Source organism: Danaus plexippus, chromosome 8, assembly GCF_018135715.1.
Source record: "Danaus plexippus chromosome 8, MEX_DaPlex, whole genome shotgun sequence".
NCBI classification, from domain to species: domain Eukaryota; kingdom Metazoa; phylum Arthropoda; class Insecta; order Lepidoptera; family Nymphalidae; genus Danaus; species Danaus plexippus.
The window spans coordinates 3,026,946-3,043,330 of record NC_083542.1 but is presented as its reverse complement, the minus strand read 5'-3'; the positions used below and the strand labels follow the sequence as shown (position 1 = coordinate 3,043,330).

Below are 16,385 nucleotides of genomic sequence, written 5' to 3'. Positions count from 1 at the left end.
TATAAAGTTATGAAAATAATTGAACTAAAGCACAATTAGATTTAAGAAGAATTGTAAAAATTCAATTATTATTAAATATTGATCAATGTGACATATTGTTTATATTGTCGCCATTCCCTTTTATAGTATCTATTTGGATTTACATTATGACATTGACATTTGACGTAAGGCGATTCAAGAAGCAATTGTCTGCCTACTCACTACTCAGTAGTCAGTGTTATTTCCCGATTATTCTTTGTATTACAATGTCGTATACAATGTCGTGAATTTGATCATAAAAATAATATAAAATGTTTCTTTTTTTACTGAAGGAATAAATGCTTAGAGCAAAGATGAAGTTTTTTTTCATAATATTATTAGTGTTGGAGTGCTATGGGTTAGAATCGAATGTGGACAATGATAGAAAGGTGAAGTGTTTTGTTATGCCGCGTAAAATATTAAAGGTGCAAGGTGATACGAATGTGAGTTGAACATGTGTTTTGCAGGTGAATACAGAAGTGTCTAGAGCTTTAGATGACCGGCCTTTGTTGTTTGCTACGCTCGGAGGCGGCATGGTGGCCGTGGATCCCTCAACAGGGAACGTTATATGGAAACTAAAAGATGGTAAATAAATTACACTTAATACTGTTATAAAGTTTTAAATATCTATCTCATGTCCTGATAGTAGGCAAAATGGCAAAAATACTTTTCTTCATGCATTTCATTTCTCTCTCTCTCTCTCTCTCTCTCTCTATATATATATAAACTAAAAATTATGTTATATTTTTTCACATTAATAAAAAGTAAGTAGGTTATATCATAAGTCAGTGTTCCACTTCTGGTTGATTCTAAAAAAGATAGTAAAAAATATTGTAAAGATAAAAATGTTTCATATCATTTCATCAATATATCTAGGATTAGCTAATTACTGAGCACTTAAAATACAATTATAATTTATTTTTTTCACCGAAATTAATCATATGATGGTCTATTTAAAATAATTAATCTGTAATATTGCAATATATTGAATCATTTTTCCAAGTACAAAGTGCTATAGAAAGTATGAGCCAAGTAAAAGATAAATCAGTCAGTTATCTGTCAGAATTCAAAGATTACATACAATTTTATTTAATTTCCTCTGTAATATAAATATACCGCCTAAAAAAATTGTTTACTGTTTTCATATGTAAAAATTTAATTGTTATTTTTGTATTTGCACATCAGCATCAAATATCAATTTTACTGTATAAGATTTAAAGTCTAATTTCCCATTAGAGATTATTTTTATAGTTTGTACTGGCTAAGTAAACCTGGAAACCAATACTATTGATAATTGATAATATGTTTATATAAACAAATATTTTAGTGATGGGAAGACCTGAAAAGATAATTCTGGTTGTATAATTTTATCAAATCATTTATCAAATAAAAACATTCATATTATCATGTAAATATTTAATCTGTGTTAATATTAATGTCGGTTTTAATGACTTATTTATAACACATGTGCTCTGAATATTATGTTACACGCACTGAACTCCCACAGATCTGTCTGTGAGTAATCCTATACATTAGTAAAGAGTATTTACATGTTTAATTGCTTTTGACAATAATATATTCTCATATTAATTGTTGTTATATATATAAATCATTGTTTATGACTAACCTATTTATTTTTTTATTTATTTATATACTAAAAGTAGAAATAATTACACTATTATGTAAGAAATTTGATGCACAAAGGATAACCTATCTCGTAGAAGGGATCTCTACGGGACACCCTTTTGATAGAGATAACTAGAAAAGAAAGTGTGGTGTAAGTATAAAAAAAGAAAAAAAAAAAGACATACTTATTTCTGTATGCCAAGTAAAATCGTAATAATAGACAATTTTGATTTTATATATACATAAATATGCACATAAAATAAATAATCCTTTAAAAATTTTAATATTTATAATCTGAACCAATTTATTATTAAGGATTTTTATTTGTCTTTTACACCCACTAAATCTTTGTAGAAATTAAAAGACTTTTATGTATTCATAATTAAAAAAAAATATCAATCCATTTCATTTTTTTTTTAATTTTATATAGCCAGTCACGTCACTGGGACGAATACGCTCAACTACATACAAATCGTATTTTTGCTCAGCTCAGATCAAAATATGTAGTCATGTTTTTATATGTATGTATGTTTTTATTCATATGCGTCTATTTAAGTGTTCTCTTTTAACTGGAAAACTCTCTCATCGAATGTAATATTTTTGGTCGTTCCATACGTTTTCGTCTGTAAGTGTCACTGGCCACATTAATATTATAAGTAATCATAATAATTTATCGTGTGTGTGTGAAAATAAATAGTTGCTCTAAGTATCTCCTACTAACTTAAGTAGTATCTTACAGTGTATATTTTTATTTTTGAAACCCGTTTTGCATAATATGTAGTTAAAAAATCGATAAAATCATTTTATTTTTGTTCTGTTAACTTTCAGATATTCAATTACTGAGTTAATTTTATGAATGTCCTTGAATAAGTCATTTGTTTGTTTGCCCTTTTTATCGTTTTCTTCGCGTTCGATTTTAATTTTAAGACGAGTTTAAGAAAAATAATCGCTTTTACCAATTTACTACGTTTTACGTCAGCCATATTTAAGCGTGTCGTAAATATGGCTGGATGCTATTGATGTTTTTGAACTGAATACTGTTTGTTTCTGGTATTATTACTCTTTATATATTTCATAAGTCGTTTATATTTAAATATTCAGAATATAGTATTTTTTCTTTCTAGAACCCGTAGTCAAAGTGCCGAATCAGCATGGGAATCTCATGTCCCAATTCCTACCAGATCCTCGTCATGGCTTCCTATACATGTACGGTCCGAGAGGGGATAGTAAAATGCTGAAGAAGCTGCCCTTTACCATACCAGAGCTGGTTGCGAACGCACCTTGCAGGTCTACAGAGGGTATATTATATACTGGGAAGAAGAGCGACACGTGGTTCATACTGGACCCATTAACTGGTACCAGAGAACATGTATCTGGTGAGCATACTAGCATTACTATTATAATATAAATTTCGTGTTAAATGTTTCTAGAATTATCCAAATTAAATGCCACATTAATATAATCTTAAAATAGCCAGTAATAAAAATGCATTTTATTAAAAAGATATGCTTTATCCAATTATTATCTTCGAATACAATTACATTTCAATATTTGTTATCTGTGTGTGTTACGACCTGCGGAGGCAAAACATTGTATCTGATATGTAGATACATTTATATTTATTGTCTATTATTTCGTTATTGGAGTAATAGCGCACAGTAATATATCCTGTATTTACGTATATTATTAAAGCATTTATTTTGTATGTAATCACAATAATGTAAAAAAATTTCGTTTGCGATAATTTTTTTTTATTTAAAAGCCATACATTTGTTGACGTAATTATCATTTGCTATTTTTTAATCTATGTTATGGAGGACCGGTATTGTAAATTTTTAATAAGCGAGCGAAACCGCGTCTTTATCATAGTGAATTATAAATTAAAGTGTAATTAATGCTATAATCAGTCATGATATTTTGCTACTCTGTTGTAAATAAACTATTTCTCTAGCAATAAAAAAGTGTTTCCGTTTTTTTTTTATGCAAATTCAAATGGAATGTTTTAGTACGAGCATTTTTCCTTTTTTTAAATCGAAGGCTTTTAAATATATGTGCTAAATAATAATGGTCGGTTACGAGGAAATATTTATAGACGTAAAATACGATTATGTATCTTATCAGTTAAATGCCAGTCGGCTTGCAACTAAACTCGTACAAACTATTTGTGGAAAACATTTAAATCGTACAAAAATGACTTAATAACAGTTGATATCTTGTATATTATGAGTCATTGTTTACGCGATTATTTTAAAATTCTCTTTTCAAAATCTTAATTTATTACAACGATAATTATGCAAAGAGCAATGATATTTCGTCTAGTCAGACTTACGAAGTCATGAAATTCTTTCATGTCATTTTAGTTTTTTCGATTACATCATCATAATCATAATCAGCCTATCGGAGCCCATTTCAGAGCAAAGGCCTCTTCTCACATGGAGAAGGCTAGAGCATTAATCACCACGCTTGCTCAAGACGAGTTGGCGATTTCAATCTTATAATTTGAAATTCTAAAGACCAGGTTTCCTCACGACGTTTTCCTTCAACGTCCGTCAGTGGTGTCTAAATACTCTTAGAAAGTACATATGACTCGGAAAAGATCACGTTGGTACTTGCCAGGTTTCGGACCCGCGCCCTCACGTATGAAAGGCGGGCCTTTAACCTGCAGGCCAACACGACTTTTTACATTATTCCGAAAATCAAAGATTTAGTTTCATAACTAGAATGAGCATGCGTCGTCACACTTAAGCTATTGTCTCGAAGTATATGTATCATAAACGTTGAAAGTAAAGTGTTTAGTCAGACGATGTCAGTTCGCTCTAAGGTTCGAAAGCGGGAATGTATTTCCTGTACAACAACGTGTAATCTTCAGGATTCGACAGTTCAAAGATATTCAAAAGCGAGGGAGGTACCTGTCCGCCGAACAGAAAACGCGGCGTCTACATCGCCCGCACCGAGTACAATATACTGATGCACGATTCAAACAACGAGAATCAGAAGTGGAATGTAACATTCTTCGATTACACCTCGCATGCCATGGCGAAGGAAATGGTCAACGATTACGGTGAGATATTGTTTTGTTATGAATACTTCTGCGTCTCCGTTTAATGCAAACCTTCGAGCGTTTGAGATTCTATCCATTACATTCCTATGACACCAGAAACATCACTCCAATCACTATTTACGTAACAACATCCAATCCTATTTTTGTATAAATCTTGTTTGTTGATCGTTAATGTGTTTTAGGTATAATACATTTCACGTCCACATCGAATGGTAGGATAATGTCCTTCAATAGGAAGACCGGAGATCTTCTTTGGTCTCACAACTTCGAGACTCCGGTTGTTGCTACATATTTGTTAGACAGGGAGGGCCTTATATCCGTCCCTTTCAATTCCATTGGTGACGATACTCTGGACCACATTATGGAAGACGCGACCACTTTGAGGAATGGTCAAGGAATCAAGAATTCCAATATAGAGTTGTAGTATGTATCAACTGCATACTTTCCAAGTAAAGAATGTTCTAGATAAATTGTTACAAATTATTTGCCTTTTAATTTCAGTCCCACTCTATACATCGGCGAGCATAACCATGGTCTATACGCATTATCGTCTCTCGTAGACAAGAACACAGTCACAATATCAACTGGACACACAAAACCCCTGCTTCTCGAAGGTCCAGTGACGGAAAACCAAGCGAACTCCGAGAAGGTTACCTACGAGCCCTTCAAGAACATCCACTACCAGCTGAACGATCTAAATCTCCACGTGACACCGCCATACCTGTTACTAGGGCATTACAAAGTACCAGAACTGACAACTAATTGGATGCCGCATCTACCGAATATAAACACTATATCGCACTCACAGAACTCAGTGAAGCTGATTAACGGGGAGGTCCGGGTCACTGACCTTGACGGGGAAAATGAAACTAATTTGAAGTCCAATACCAATTCAGTGTCTGTGTCTGTTCAAACTGACGAGTTTTTCCAGGAGTTCAGTTTTAGACCTGATCTGTGGTATAAGAAGGCCTATATATGGTTGCACCAGCAAGAAAATAAAGCTCTCAAAGTACTGCTGATAATTCTGATGGGTTTGGTTGTAACCTTATTCTGGTATTTAAGGTATCAGGTATGTCATCATTATTTATTATATAATTATCGTAAAAAGTTCATATACTATGTTATATTTTTAATCTGTGACATTTGGTGGTATTGAAGATGAGTAACGTTATTTTGTTATATTATCTATGATTATAAATACAGTAAGGACATTTGAAATCCGAATTTATTCATAGTTATTCAGCCCATTAAACCGCATTGACACTAATAATATTATAGTGTTCATTTTATATATAATCTGTTATATATATATATATATATATATATATATATATATATATATATATATATATATATATATATATATATATATATATATAATAAGTAAATAGTAAATATGTTGCCATGAGAACAACTATAAAAACTAAATACCTACTTTGTAAATCAGAATAAAAATAGTTCTTTTCATTATGCATAGCTGGAATTAATATTATTGAATAAATTATAATACAGGCTTGAACCTGACAAAACCTTTGGATTTTGATGTTTTATTTTGAAAATAACCACCAAATGTATTTGCAGGCCCGTGAATTTCAACAGCTCTCTCAGTCTGGCTCTAGGGGTTCCTCCACACAGGAAGTGACTGCTCAGCTGGAGGAGTTAGGGGAGGGGGAGGTGAGAGTGGGGAAGATCAGTTTCTTCACGGACCAAGTTCTGGGGAAAGGCTGTGAAGGGACATTCGTTTATAGGTATGTATATTCCTGTATATAGTATATATGTAGTAGGTTTATGTATGAATAGATTCCTCTAAGTCGGACTCACGAGTTTAGCCCGATCTTAAGTAATGTGAATATTCTACCAACGATAATATTTTTCTGTAAAATAATTACCGATTTAAAGTGCATCATTTCATTCAGTACAATGTTTTTTTTTCAATCATCAACCGATAATTAATATTCGAATCTGTCATATTATAATATTATAGATTTAATATATATATTATATATATATAAAGCTATATCAATATGTCTGTTTGATTTAACACTTAAATTTATATTAGTTAATTAGATGATTTTATGTTAGAATACGTCTTTATTGATATTTTTCTTTACATTTGTTCAGGGGTACGTTCGACAAGCGAGCTGTGGCTGTTAAGCGACTTCTACCAGAGTGTTTCACCTTCGCCGACCGCGAGGTGGCGCTGTTAAGAGAGTCCGATGCGCACGCGCATGTAGTACGATACTATTGTACTGAGAGGGACAAACAGTTTAGGTACCATAATAAAAATGAATTATTATAATTTTAATTGTTTATGACGTCATTAGTAATAAATACGTCAGTTAGTAATTAGTAATTTTTAATTGTTTATGACGTCATTAGTATGCGAATTAAATATATATAAACTTTTTGTTATTTTCGTTCATCAGATACATAGCTCTGGAGCTCTGCTCGGCGACTTTGCAGGACTACGTGGAAAAGAAATTAAACTTTGTATGCAAGATAGAATCCTTGGAGGTTCTACGTCAGGCCACTTTAGGGTTGTCGCATCTGCATTCCATGGATATAGGTAACACGATTTTTAGTTAATACATATTTTTAAGGACATGACAACTCTGATACAGACTTCTAGGGTGTATCCGTTGGTTTGTCTGTCACTTTTTGTGGATCTCAAATTCGTAACAAGGCTGTTATTGAATTAACGTATATATACAGGTGTTATTTTATTTAACCTTTTTTATTTTAATTAATAAGAATACATCACTAACAGTAAATTATAGACATAATGAGATCTAAGACTTGCGAGTTTTGTACATTTAAATGAAATTATAGACATTTTCTAGTCAATTTCTCATGCATTTAAAATAGAAAAATGTAATATTGTAACCACCTGTATAATAATTCTGATAATTTCAACTATCCACTAGAAGAAGTTCCAATAGTTTCAACAAGTTTCATAGATAATCCGTAACAGACAGACAGCATGTTACTTAACATAACAAACATATAAATTGTAATAATATATATGTATATGTATCAGTCCACAGAGATATAAAGCCCCATAATGTGTTGCTGTCGATGCCGAACGGTACCGGCGAGGTGCGGGCTATGATATCAGACTTCGGGCTGTCGAAGAAACTGAATATAGGGAAGGTCAGCTTCTCGAGACGATCAGGAGTCACAGGAACTGACGGATGGATAGCACCCGAGATGATCAACGGAGAGAGGACGGTTAGTGGGCTATGTATAGATATATGCCGATAATAAGCCATAATTCACGGTCTTTTTGGCAGAAAACTCGGTTCAGACAAAACTCTCTATATTATTCTTAAAGGTCAAAGTTTCCTGACGTTTCTTATGTTACTTAGGATAATCGGTTTTCGTGACAAAACTAATTTTAGTTGTTATATTGATATCTCAACTTTCTTTTTCCATGCAGTTATAAGTAAACTTCAGTTAGGTGATTTTTTCCAATCTATTCGCACCGGCCGCGGCTGTACGTAAGAACTCCAATGAGTATAATACTATTTCTTTATTATCTGTGGACAGTTGCTGGCAGGTTTTTTTTTTATATACTGTGTAAAAATTACCAACCATTCATAAAAAAATCACAGGAAAAACATTATTAAAACAGTTTATTCGAATCTTTTAACAATTAAATTATTTTTATAATAAACATCACTATAAATTTCCATTTTTTATCTGTTGTGGCGTCTCGAGGTCGATTCAATTGATTTCATTTTTCATACATATTATTTTTTTTTATAATCTGAGACCTTGATTATATAGATTGTTATTTGAATTAAGAATTAAATAGAAAAATCTAGAACGAAAAATACGTCGTCACGAGCGGATCCATTTTTAGCATGCAATAATTTTATTTGATAAAACCTGATAATTTTTAAATTCTTACCATTAAAATCAATGAATTACTTTTCGATATTCAAATAATGAGTTATGATGGAATTTAAATCATCATATATATATATATGATGATTTAAATTAAATTATATATAAATATGTATATATATATCATTATTCATCACAGACGACCTCAGTGGACATGTTTTCTCTGGGATGTGTGTTCTACTTCGTGTTGTCCAGAGGCCTGCATCCGTTTGGAGACGTCTTGCGAAGACAAGCGAACATACTGACAGGGGACTATAACCTGGATCACCTGGAGTTAGTGTTATTACTAAAATATATTAACACCCACCAATCTATATAAAACGAGCTTTGCGGGTTATACATAGAAATCATAGATTTGCATGCATTTGATAATATAATTTTAGTGAATATCTCAAATTACTCGCGTTGGTAATTTTATTATTATTTTATCAGGCTGTTCAATAGTGTAAAAAGAAAAATATTTTATAAATTTTCGCATAGAAAGTTTTGGTTATAAAAAATAAAAATGGTGCTTTTGATTCAAATTAATTAAAAAAATGTATATTTAGGAGGTATAAATTTATAAATTGATTGTATATTCCTAGACTAAGTTTTCTCGTAAAAAATATTTACTTGAGAATCTCTTCGCAGTAAGGTTCTGCCTTCAGAGCAGGTGTTACTGTCCAAGATGCTGATCCGCTGCATGATATCCGTCCGCCCCAGCCGCCGCCCGCCCTGCGACTCAGTACTCAAATTCCCGCTCTTCTGGAATCGACAGGGAGTTCTTAATTATCTACAGGTAACCCTAACCATAGATAATTAAATTTATAGACCACAACAGACAATATTCACATACGTTCCAGCCTGGCTAGGAATATTGTCTTCTATATTGTCTAAATGATTTTTATGTGAAGCTTAACCTGGACGTTGTTTTGAATGTCGAATTGTGTAATAATGAGTATATATTTACACGGAAGCAGAGTATAAATGACATTCGGTCTTATCAAAACAAAAATGACAACCTTTTATTTCAATAAAAGCTTTTCATTGTTAGCTGATTGGTTTTTTGTACCTTCTTCCGTTTTCTTTCTATTTCCTTACTAACAAGCGCTGTATCATGTATGCGATTTCGTTTTTCCTCACTAATCCGTCTTTTATCTTGCTTTCCTATAACGCAGCTCTTAAATCCGATCAAGGTTTTTTTGATATTGGTACTTGCTAACGAAAAATTTTTTTTACTTTGACATTTCTCCTAATTGACTGGAATTTTGTTGTAAAGAAAAATAAGCAAGGCTCCAACAACTTATATGTTAGTTTATTTACTCGTAGCAATCAACTTTCATATGTTTTTATAACCAGGACGTTAGCGACCATATAGAGAGCGTCTCCCAGACAAGCGATCATCCGCTGGAGTTCGGAGGTCGTAAGGTCATCAGAGGTGACTGGAGGCTACACGTGTGTAGCCGCGTAGCGGGGGATCTACGAGCGAGGAGGACCTACAGGGGGGATCGCGTAGCACATCTATTAAGAGCCGTTAGGAATAAGGTACCATATATACATCTAAATAATCAAAAAAATACCAGCCGTGGTTGAGAATGACAGTTGTCTATTAGTAATTAGTATGTTATTCTTAATTATGTATTTTTTTTTTCTCTTATGTATTTTCATACTGTATGCTTAGTAAATCTTTGCAATCAATCTTACCGAGTATATATTTTGTTACAGAAACATCACTATAGAGAATTAGAACCAGAAATACGCGAAAGTCTGGGCCGTTTGCCGGACGGCTTCGTCACGTATTGGCTGAAGAGATTCCCCCTCCTGCTCCCGCACGTGTGGCTTCAGATGCAGCAGTACAGGAACGAGGATATACTGCAAGCATACTATCCGTACTCCTTCACATTTTATAGAGAAGAAGTCCCAGAGCTAGCGGACGATGACAATGAAACACCGCCAGAATCAGAGGATCCGCACAAAAACGAACTGTTCGCGAAAAGCAGGGTGTACTACGATGAGAGCAAAGAGAAAAAGTTGTATAGGAAAGATTGGTCGCCAAAGAAGCAAGTGGATTGGCGGAGTCAGGGGCAGGAATTTCAGTTGAAACAGGATGACGTCAGATTAAGAGATAGACATCACTATAAGAAGAGAGAGAAGAAGAGAGAGGAGATGCCTGTATGGAGCTTACCTCCGCAGTGACAAGTGATTTTGTTTATAATATTTATAGTTCAATATACAGAAGACAATTAGTTGAGTTGAGAATGTGTGAGATTATATCAAAATGGCCGATGGGATGATAATAAGATATTACCAGTTTACTAAGTGAAAGAGAAAGGTGTTTTAAAGTATTTAAGATGAGATTTAGAATATATTTGTTAAGTATAATGGGACCAACTGTCATAAACGTGTAAATAGTTCAACATTCCTGTTTGTATTGTATACATCTAATTTATTACTAATTTAGATAAACGAGACCAGTGCGGCACTAACATTGTTTTACACTTTTGTGCTATTACGCTTCTCTATTGTAAATATAAAAGCTGTTTTAATTTATAACCGTACTTATTTATATATAAATTGATTTTTTATGGGATAATTAATATATGTTTTTGTTTTAAATGATTTATTATTGTAATATATTACACAGTACTATTGTTGCTCATCACAATTGTATATGGCTATGTTGAAAATTAGATATTTTGTTTTTCATTTTAGTTTAAGATGTATTGTGATAAAAACTAACTAATTCTAAGTTATTTTCGAGTACATTTTACTATTTATATGTAGGAAATTAATTTTTATATATATATATTTTAATTGTATAGAAAAATTAAGCAATGACAAGTTATAAGGAATTTAAGACAATTTTTTTTTTTAATAATCGGTGAAGATCTAATTTATAAAACTAATAATTTCAGTCTCATTTCTATGGTATTGACAATAAACTTATAATATGGCACTTAAATATTTGTACAGAAACAAAGACAAAAAAAAACTGTATTATAATAAAAAAATAATAATAACAATATCACAAACTGAATGACGTATAAAATTATTATATTTGTACAAAATTTATAAAAAAAAATAATAATATAATATTGTCGCTTCTACATTTTTTAAATGCTTTATATTATGTCATATTAATTTAGGATCTCGTTTCGAGATTTTTTTACAAATTGCACAACATACATACAGTAAAGAAGTTAAGCACAAACGTTTTCTGTGGAAAAAAAAAACCACTTATAATGATACTTGTACTATTAATATACACTAATGTAATAGACATCAAAAACAAATTAATTCTGTAATATATGAACTGTTCACATGAAATAAATTTTTTTACTTATTTGAATGTTTTTCTATTAAATCTATAACTGTCAAGTGAAGTTTGTCCTTAGCGACGTCTATTGCTGTTTTATCAGATGTATTCGACATTGTTATGTCCGGGTTGTAATTTAGTAGGGCCTTTGTTGCACCTATATTTCCCATCTCGCTTGCATCATGTAGAGCGGTGTTGCCAAATAGGTCTATAGCATTTATATTTGCTCCCTGGTCCAATAGAAATTTTATCACAGTAGTTTTATTATGTATAGTTGCCATATGTAAGGGTGTTTGCCCCTTTTTATTGCAAAAATTAATATCAGCCTTGTTCAAAACAAGAATATTGCACAACTCATCCAAACCGTACATAGCAGCGTAATGTAATGCAGTGAAACCATTTGAATCGGCAAAATTTACGTCATAATCGGTAATAGTGTAATGTTTCTTTTTACAATTGTAACACTCGCAAAGAGGATGACAGTTCACTTTGGCGGTAAAATTTTTCATATTAACATAATTATCGTAATTAATGTTCATATAGAAACAGGCAAGTTTGACATCCCCATATGATATAGCTTGCAAGATCCTCTCGATTCTCTTGAGATTCTCGACCATTTTGGAGGCATTACTCGTTTCATAGTTCTTTATCTTGAGATTTTGTAGCTTCAATGTTACAGGATTTTCAGGCTTGCAGTTCAGTGTTTTGATGTCAGAGTTCGATATATGTATGTATTCGTATAAATTAGGCGTACAAGACTTCAGAACTTGGAGTATTTTCAAATTATGGGCATAATCGAAAGCAGTTTTGTTATGGTCATTCTGGATCGATGGCTCAGCGCCATTTTCTATCAATAATTTCGCTATACCTTCGTATCCCCATTTAGAGGCAAGGTGGAGAGGAGTGTTGCCTAATTCATTTTTGGGATTAACGTTCAGTTTCTTCCTACCGTGTTCCGCAAAGTAAATAAGAGCCTTTACACAATTCAAATGTCCGTTGTTGACTGCCATGTGCAATGGTGTGTTTTTATCAACACTAGTTTTATTTATATTCGATCCTGAATGCAGCAGTAGAAGTAAAGCGTTTTGATGGCCTCTAGAAGCGGCATAGTGTAAAGGCGTGCATTCATTGAGATCAGTTGCATTTATCTCGGCTCCCATGTCTATAAGAATTTCAACTATAGTTGCTTTTCCATGTATAGCTGCAACATGAAGCGGAGTCAAACCATGTCCATCCCTAGAATATACTGTTGGTGAAGTTTTCAAAAGATTCTTGGATATTTTCGAACAACACTTCTTGCAGGTACACAAAGGATGGCATAACTTTTGATACAGTTCTGTTTCACTGTCGGTGTCATCATCATCATCTTTACTTTCTTGTAAGGCTATGTTCAAAGCATTATCTTGAGTTTGCTGTATACTTGCTAAATGCTTTTGATTCCTATCAAGCAATACCTGTACTTGTTCAGTGTTGTTAGCTTTTATGAGATCAAAAATATGATCGAGTGTTTCTTCTCTCCCACTTGTGTCACATGTAGTTGTTGTAGTAGTTGATTCTGTTAAACTACCTTTTCTTTGATAACCATTGCTTATATTTTCCTCGGTGAGATTACTTTCATAGTAATATGCTTCTGGGTTCGGTGGGCCGGCTAAAGCGTCTGATTGTATGTGTTCAATCACTGCTTCTAATGTAGTTATTAAGAATGCACTCTCATCGCCGTTCCCTTTCCCGATACCACTGAAACGAAATTCCTTCATATATGTTAGTTGGCTGTACCAGTTTGGTAATCCGGCCTTGATTAACAAGAACACGAATACAGGTAAAATATCGTCCGCGGCTAGAAGGATGACAATATTGTTACTGTCAATTTTATTAAGCTCATTTAATGCTTGTTTTAAACACATAACTTTTTCTAACACAGTATTATATGTGTCAATCTTAGATAAAATCTGTTTTGCTTTAGGAACCGCATGATACAAGTCATTTTTTATTTCAAGATCTCTGAGTTGTATGTCACTTAGATTTCTTATTTTTTTATTCAGATGTGAATCTTCGTAGGCACATATGGTACATATTGTTTTGAATATTGAGTCAAATAATAAATGTTGCATATAACATTCAACAGCCAATTTAATGTTTTCAAGTAGATGTTTGGATAGTTTGCATTTCTCCCTTATCCTGCGGTTTTGTAATGAGCTTTGTAAGCATTGTGTGTATAGCTCGCTTACTGCATCCCTCAATGGGGCTACAGCAGTAGGAAGATTTGACTGCTTCTTTATAAATAATTGAACATTAATTTCTATTTGGTCCAAAACTTGACGGCCAGCAGCCTGCGTCCAAAGTAAATCGATACAGTCATTTATAGTCGAGAGACATTCTTTAGTCATTGAATTATCACTCACATTAACATTTGGTTCTAGAGGAGTTTCTATACACCATACTCTATATTTAATAAAGTCCTCCGTATAAAAAGTTTCCTCGAATAGAATATGGCTTTGGAGCGGTAAACTTTTTGTTACTTCTAACGTAATAACTTTGTTTGCAACTGTCACTTGTTTTTCTGTTAGAGTGCTATAATGAGTTTCCGGTAATTCATCACTCGGTATTAAAATGTGAGCACCAAAGTCTTCAATTGAAAATACACGAGAATTTAAGCTTCCGATTCGAGGCACACATATAATCCATGATTCCGATATGCAATGTTGAAATAATGTGGAATATTCATTTTTCAATTGAATGAAAAATGGATTGTCTGAGATAATTTCATCATAAGCCCCTTCCATGGTGACAAAATGTAATAATTTTATAATAATGGCAGATGTAATTAACTACTCCATAAATGCTAATGTGATTCCTTGAACTTAGACATTTTTCAAGATATAAGTAATATAATATTCCTTTTCCATTTACTTAACTTATATCTTATTCCAAATATACTAATGTTTGTAAATACTTAAATTTCATTTATAGTTTGATGCTAATTTAATAAAAATATTACTTCGCTCCCTTAAATATTTAAACTTCTGTACTTACAAGGTAGGTACTTTAAAACCATTAGAAATGACAGTGACATTGGAGTAACGTAATGAAACTTGTATTCATAGAGTATAAAAAAGAGATATTTGGACGTAGAGTAATTTATTGTTTTAAGTCTATTTTTCAGATGTTAACAAATATATCACTATCGTTAAGAACTTATTTTTTTACAATTTTTATTTCGTATCCATTAAACAAAAATCTTTAAACTAAACAATAACTATAATTATTAATTAAATATACTCAAATAAAAAGCGACGGTCTTGAAAAACATTTTAATTGCAAGATAGGTCTTTAATTATTTGAAAATAAAATTATAAAATAGAATGGCATCACAGCCTAAATATAGTAGTATATTTTAGTTTCAGAGGATTAATTAGAATAACAATTAAAATGTTAAATGAAAAAATATTCTTTTTAATTGGATTTTAAATAATACACCAATATTGCTTAAAAGTTAAAAATATAATTACCATATATAAAAACAAAATTTAACAATAAATATTGATGACATACATTAAAAACTTAACATCACCCTCGTCCTCCGCGACTTCCAAACCCTCCGATGCCACGGCCTCCTATCCCTCCGCCAATACCTCGTCCTCCGAAACCCCTTCCTCCAAAGCCCCTTCCACCGAATCCTCTTCCTCCGAAACCTCTACCTCCAGGTCCCCAACTTCCAAAGCCACCAAATCCTCCTCTTCCAAATCTACCAATTCCTATGCCTCCACCACCTATAATAATTGGTATAGGCCGTTGTCGCCCGTATGGATCTAAAAAAAAGAGTTCTGTAATTTCTTTAAGATGACTTTTTTAATTTTTGAAAAATGGCTGAACATGAATGACAACAAAGTACGCCTACTTTGTAAGCTTTATTAAAATGACTATTTCGTAAATTCTGACACAATGATATCTGTACGATTTTATTGTCTGTTTATATACAAACCATAAGGATAGCTGAATTGTCTTTTAACTCTTGTAGTTGCAAGCTTATTGGCTTCAATGTTTCCGTCATTTCGTGTATATTCCAAAGTACCGATTTCATTTTCTCTTAACAGAACTTTTCCTTTGGCGAAGTTGATATTGCCCAATAAAAGTATTACAAGCGCAGTTTGGATAATCTGTAATCAAACATATCTACCGGTTCAGGTCTTTCTTGGAACGGGTAGATTTTCTTTGAACGGATAGAAATTAATATAATTTATTTTGTATTTTAATTAACTATTGAAAGATTATATTTATAAGACAAACTGTTCTTATTTACAAAAAAAGGTGATTGAAAATTTTATCCAACTTACAGTGACTTCCATTTCTGATTTTGTTTACAACTGAGCGACTTGAAAAATGTATCTGAATATATGGGTGTTTAATGTTTAAATGTGGCGCATCTACTAATATAACTTGCTAATTGATGTGTCATTGTGAATTCCCACGAACGGACAA

At 32.4% G+C, this 16,385-nt stretch overlaps 3 protein-coding genes across 4 annotated transcripts; 1 reads left to right on the top strand and 2 right to left on the bottom strand.

Moving 5' to 3' along the window:
- Window positions 1-186: 186 nt before the first annotated feature.
- Window positions 187-11,206, top strand: LOC133318712 (serine/threonine-protein kinase/endoribonuclease IRE1-like). 2 transcript variants are annotated; one of them, XM_061521112.1, is made up of 14 exons: window positions 187-407; window positions 486-603; window positions 2,769-3,020; window positions 4,514-4,705; window positions 4,888-5,128; window positions 5,207-5,774; window positions 6,287-6,453; window positions 6,827-6,976; window positions 7,132-7,271; window positions 7,743-7,933; window positions 8,751-8,884; window positions 9,242-9,389; window positions 9,950-10,135; window positions 10,316-11,206. In XM_061521112.1, the coding sequence occupies exons 1-14, from the start codon at window positions 318-320 to the stop codon at window positions 10,784-10,786; spliced, it is 3,048 nt and encodes a 1,015-aa protein (XP_061377096.1). In that variant the 5' UTR covers window positions 187-317; the 3' UTR covers window positions 10,787-11,206. The 2 variants fall into 2 exon arrangements, with proteins under 2 accessions (XP_061377096.1, XP_061377097.1); XM_061521113.1 differs by lacking the exons at window positions 187-407; window positions 486-603 and having other exon boundaries at window positions 2,882-3,020; window positions 4,466-4,705.
- Window positions 11,207-11,827: 621 nt separating this feature from the next.
- Window positions 11,828-14,943, bottom strand: LOC116774421 (ankyrin repeat domain-containing protein 27-like). Its single transcript, XM_032667152.2, has one exon. It carries the CDS (start codon window positions 14,687-14,689, stop codon window positions 11,927-11,929), a length of 2,763 nt encoding a protein of 920 aa, XP_032523043.2. The 5' UTR covers window positions 14,690-14,943; the 3' UTR covers window positions 11,828-11,926.
- Window positions 14,944-15,388: 445 nt separating this feature from the next.
- On the bottom strand, window positions 15,389-16,353 carry LOC116774260 (nucleolin-like). Its single transcript, XM_032666924.2, has 3 exons — window positions 16,241-16,353; window positions 15,889-16,063; window positions 15,389-15,715 (listed from the first exon to the last, which is right to left on the bottom strand). Exons 1-3 carry the CDS (start codon window positions 16,250-16,252, stop codon window positions 15,474-15,476), a joined length of 429 nt encoding a protein of 142 aa, XP_032522815.2. The 5' UTR covers window positions 16,253-16,353; the 3' UTR covers window positions 15,389-15,473.
- Window positions 16,354-16,385: the final 32 nt, after the last annotated feature.

What these genes read in the sequence shown, in the direction of transcription:
- LOC133318712 (XM_061521112.1), top strand. Translation starts at nt 318, where the DNA reads ATGCTTAGAGCAAAGATGAAGTTTTTTTTCATAATATTATTAGTGTTG. An exon ending in GAGAGGGACAAACAGTTTAG is followed by an intron (nt 6,977 to 7,131) that starts GTACCATAATAA and finishes TTCGTTCATCAG; the next exon opens with ATACATAGCTCTGGAGCTCT. An exon ending in TCTGCATTCCATGGATATAG is followed by an intron (nt 7,272 to 7,742) that starts GTAACACGATTT and finishes TATATGTATCAG; the next exon opens with TCCACAGAGATATAAAGCCC.
- LOC116774421 (XM_032667152.2), bottom strand. Translation starts at nt 14,689, where the DNA reads ATGGAAGGGGCTTATGATGAAATTATCTCAGACAATCCATTTTTCATT.
- LOC116774260 (XM_032666924.2), bottom strand. An exon ending in ACAATTCAGCTATCCTTATG is followed by an intron (nt 15,716 to 15,888) that starts GTTTGTATATAA and finishes TCTTTTTTTTAG; the next exon opens with ATCCATACGGGCGACAACGG.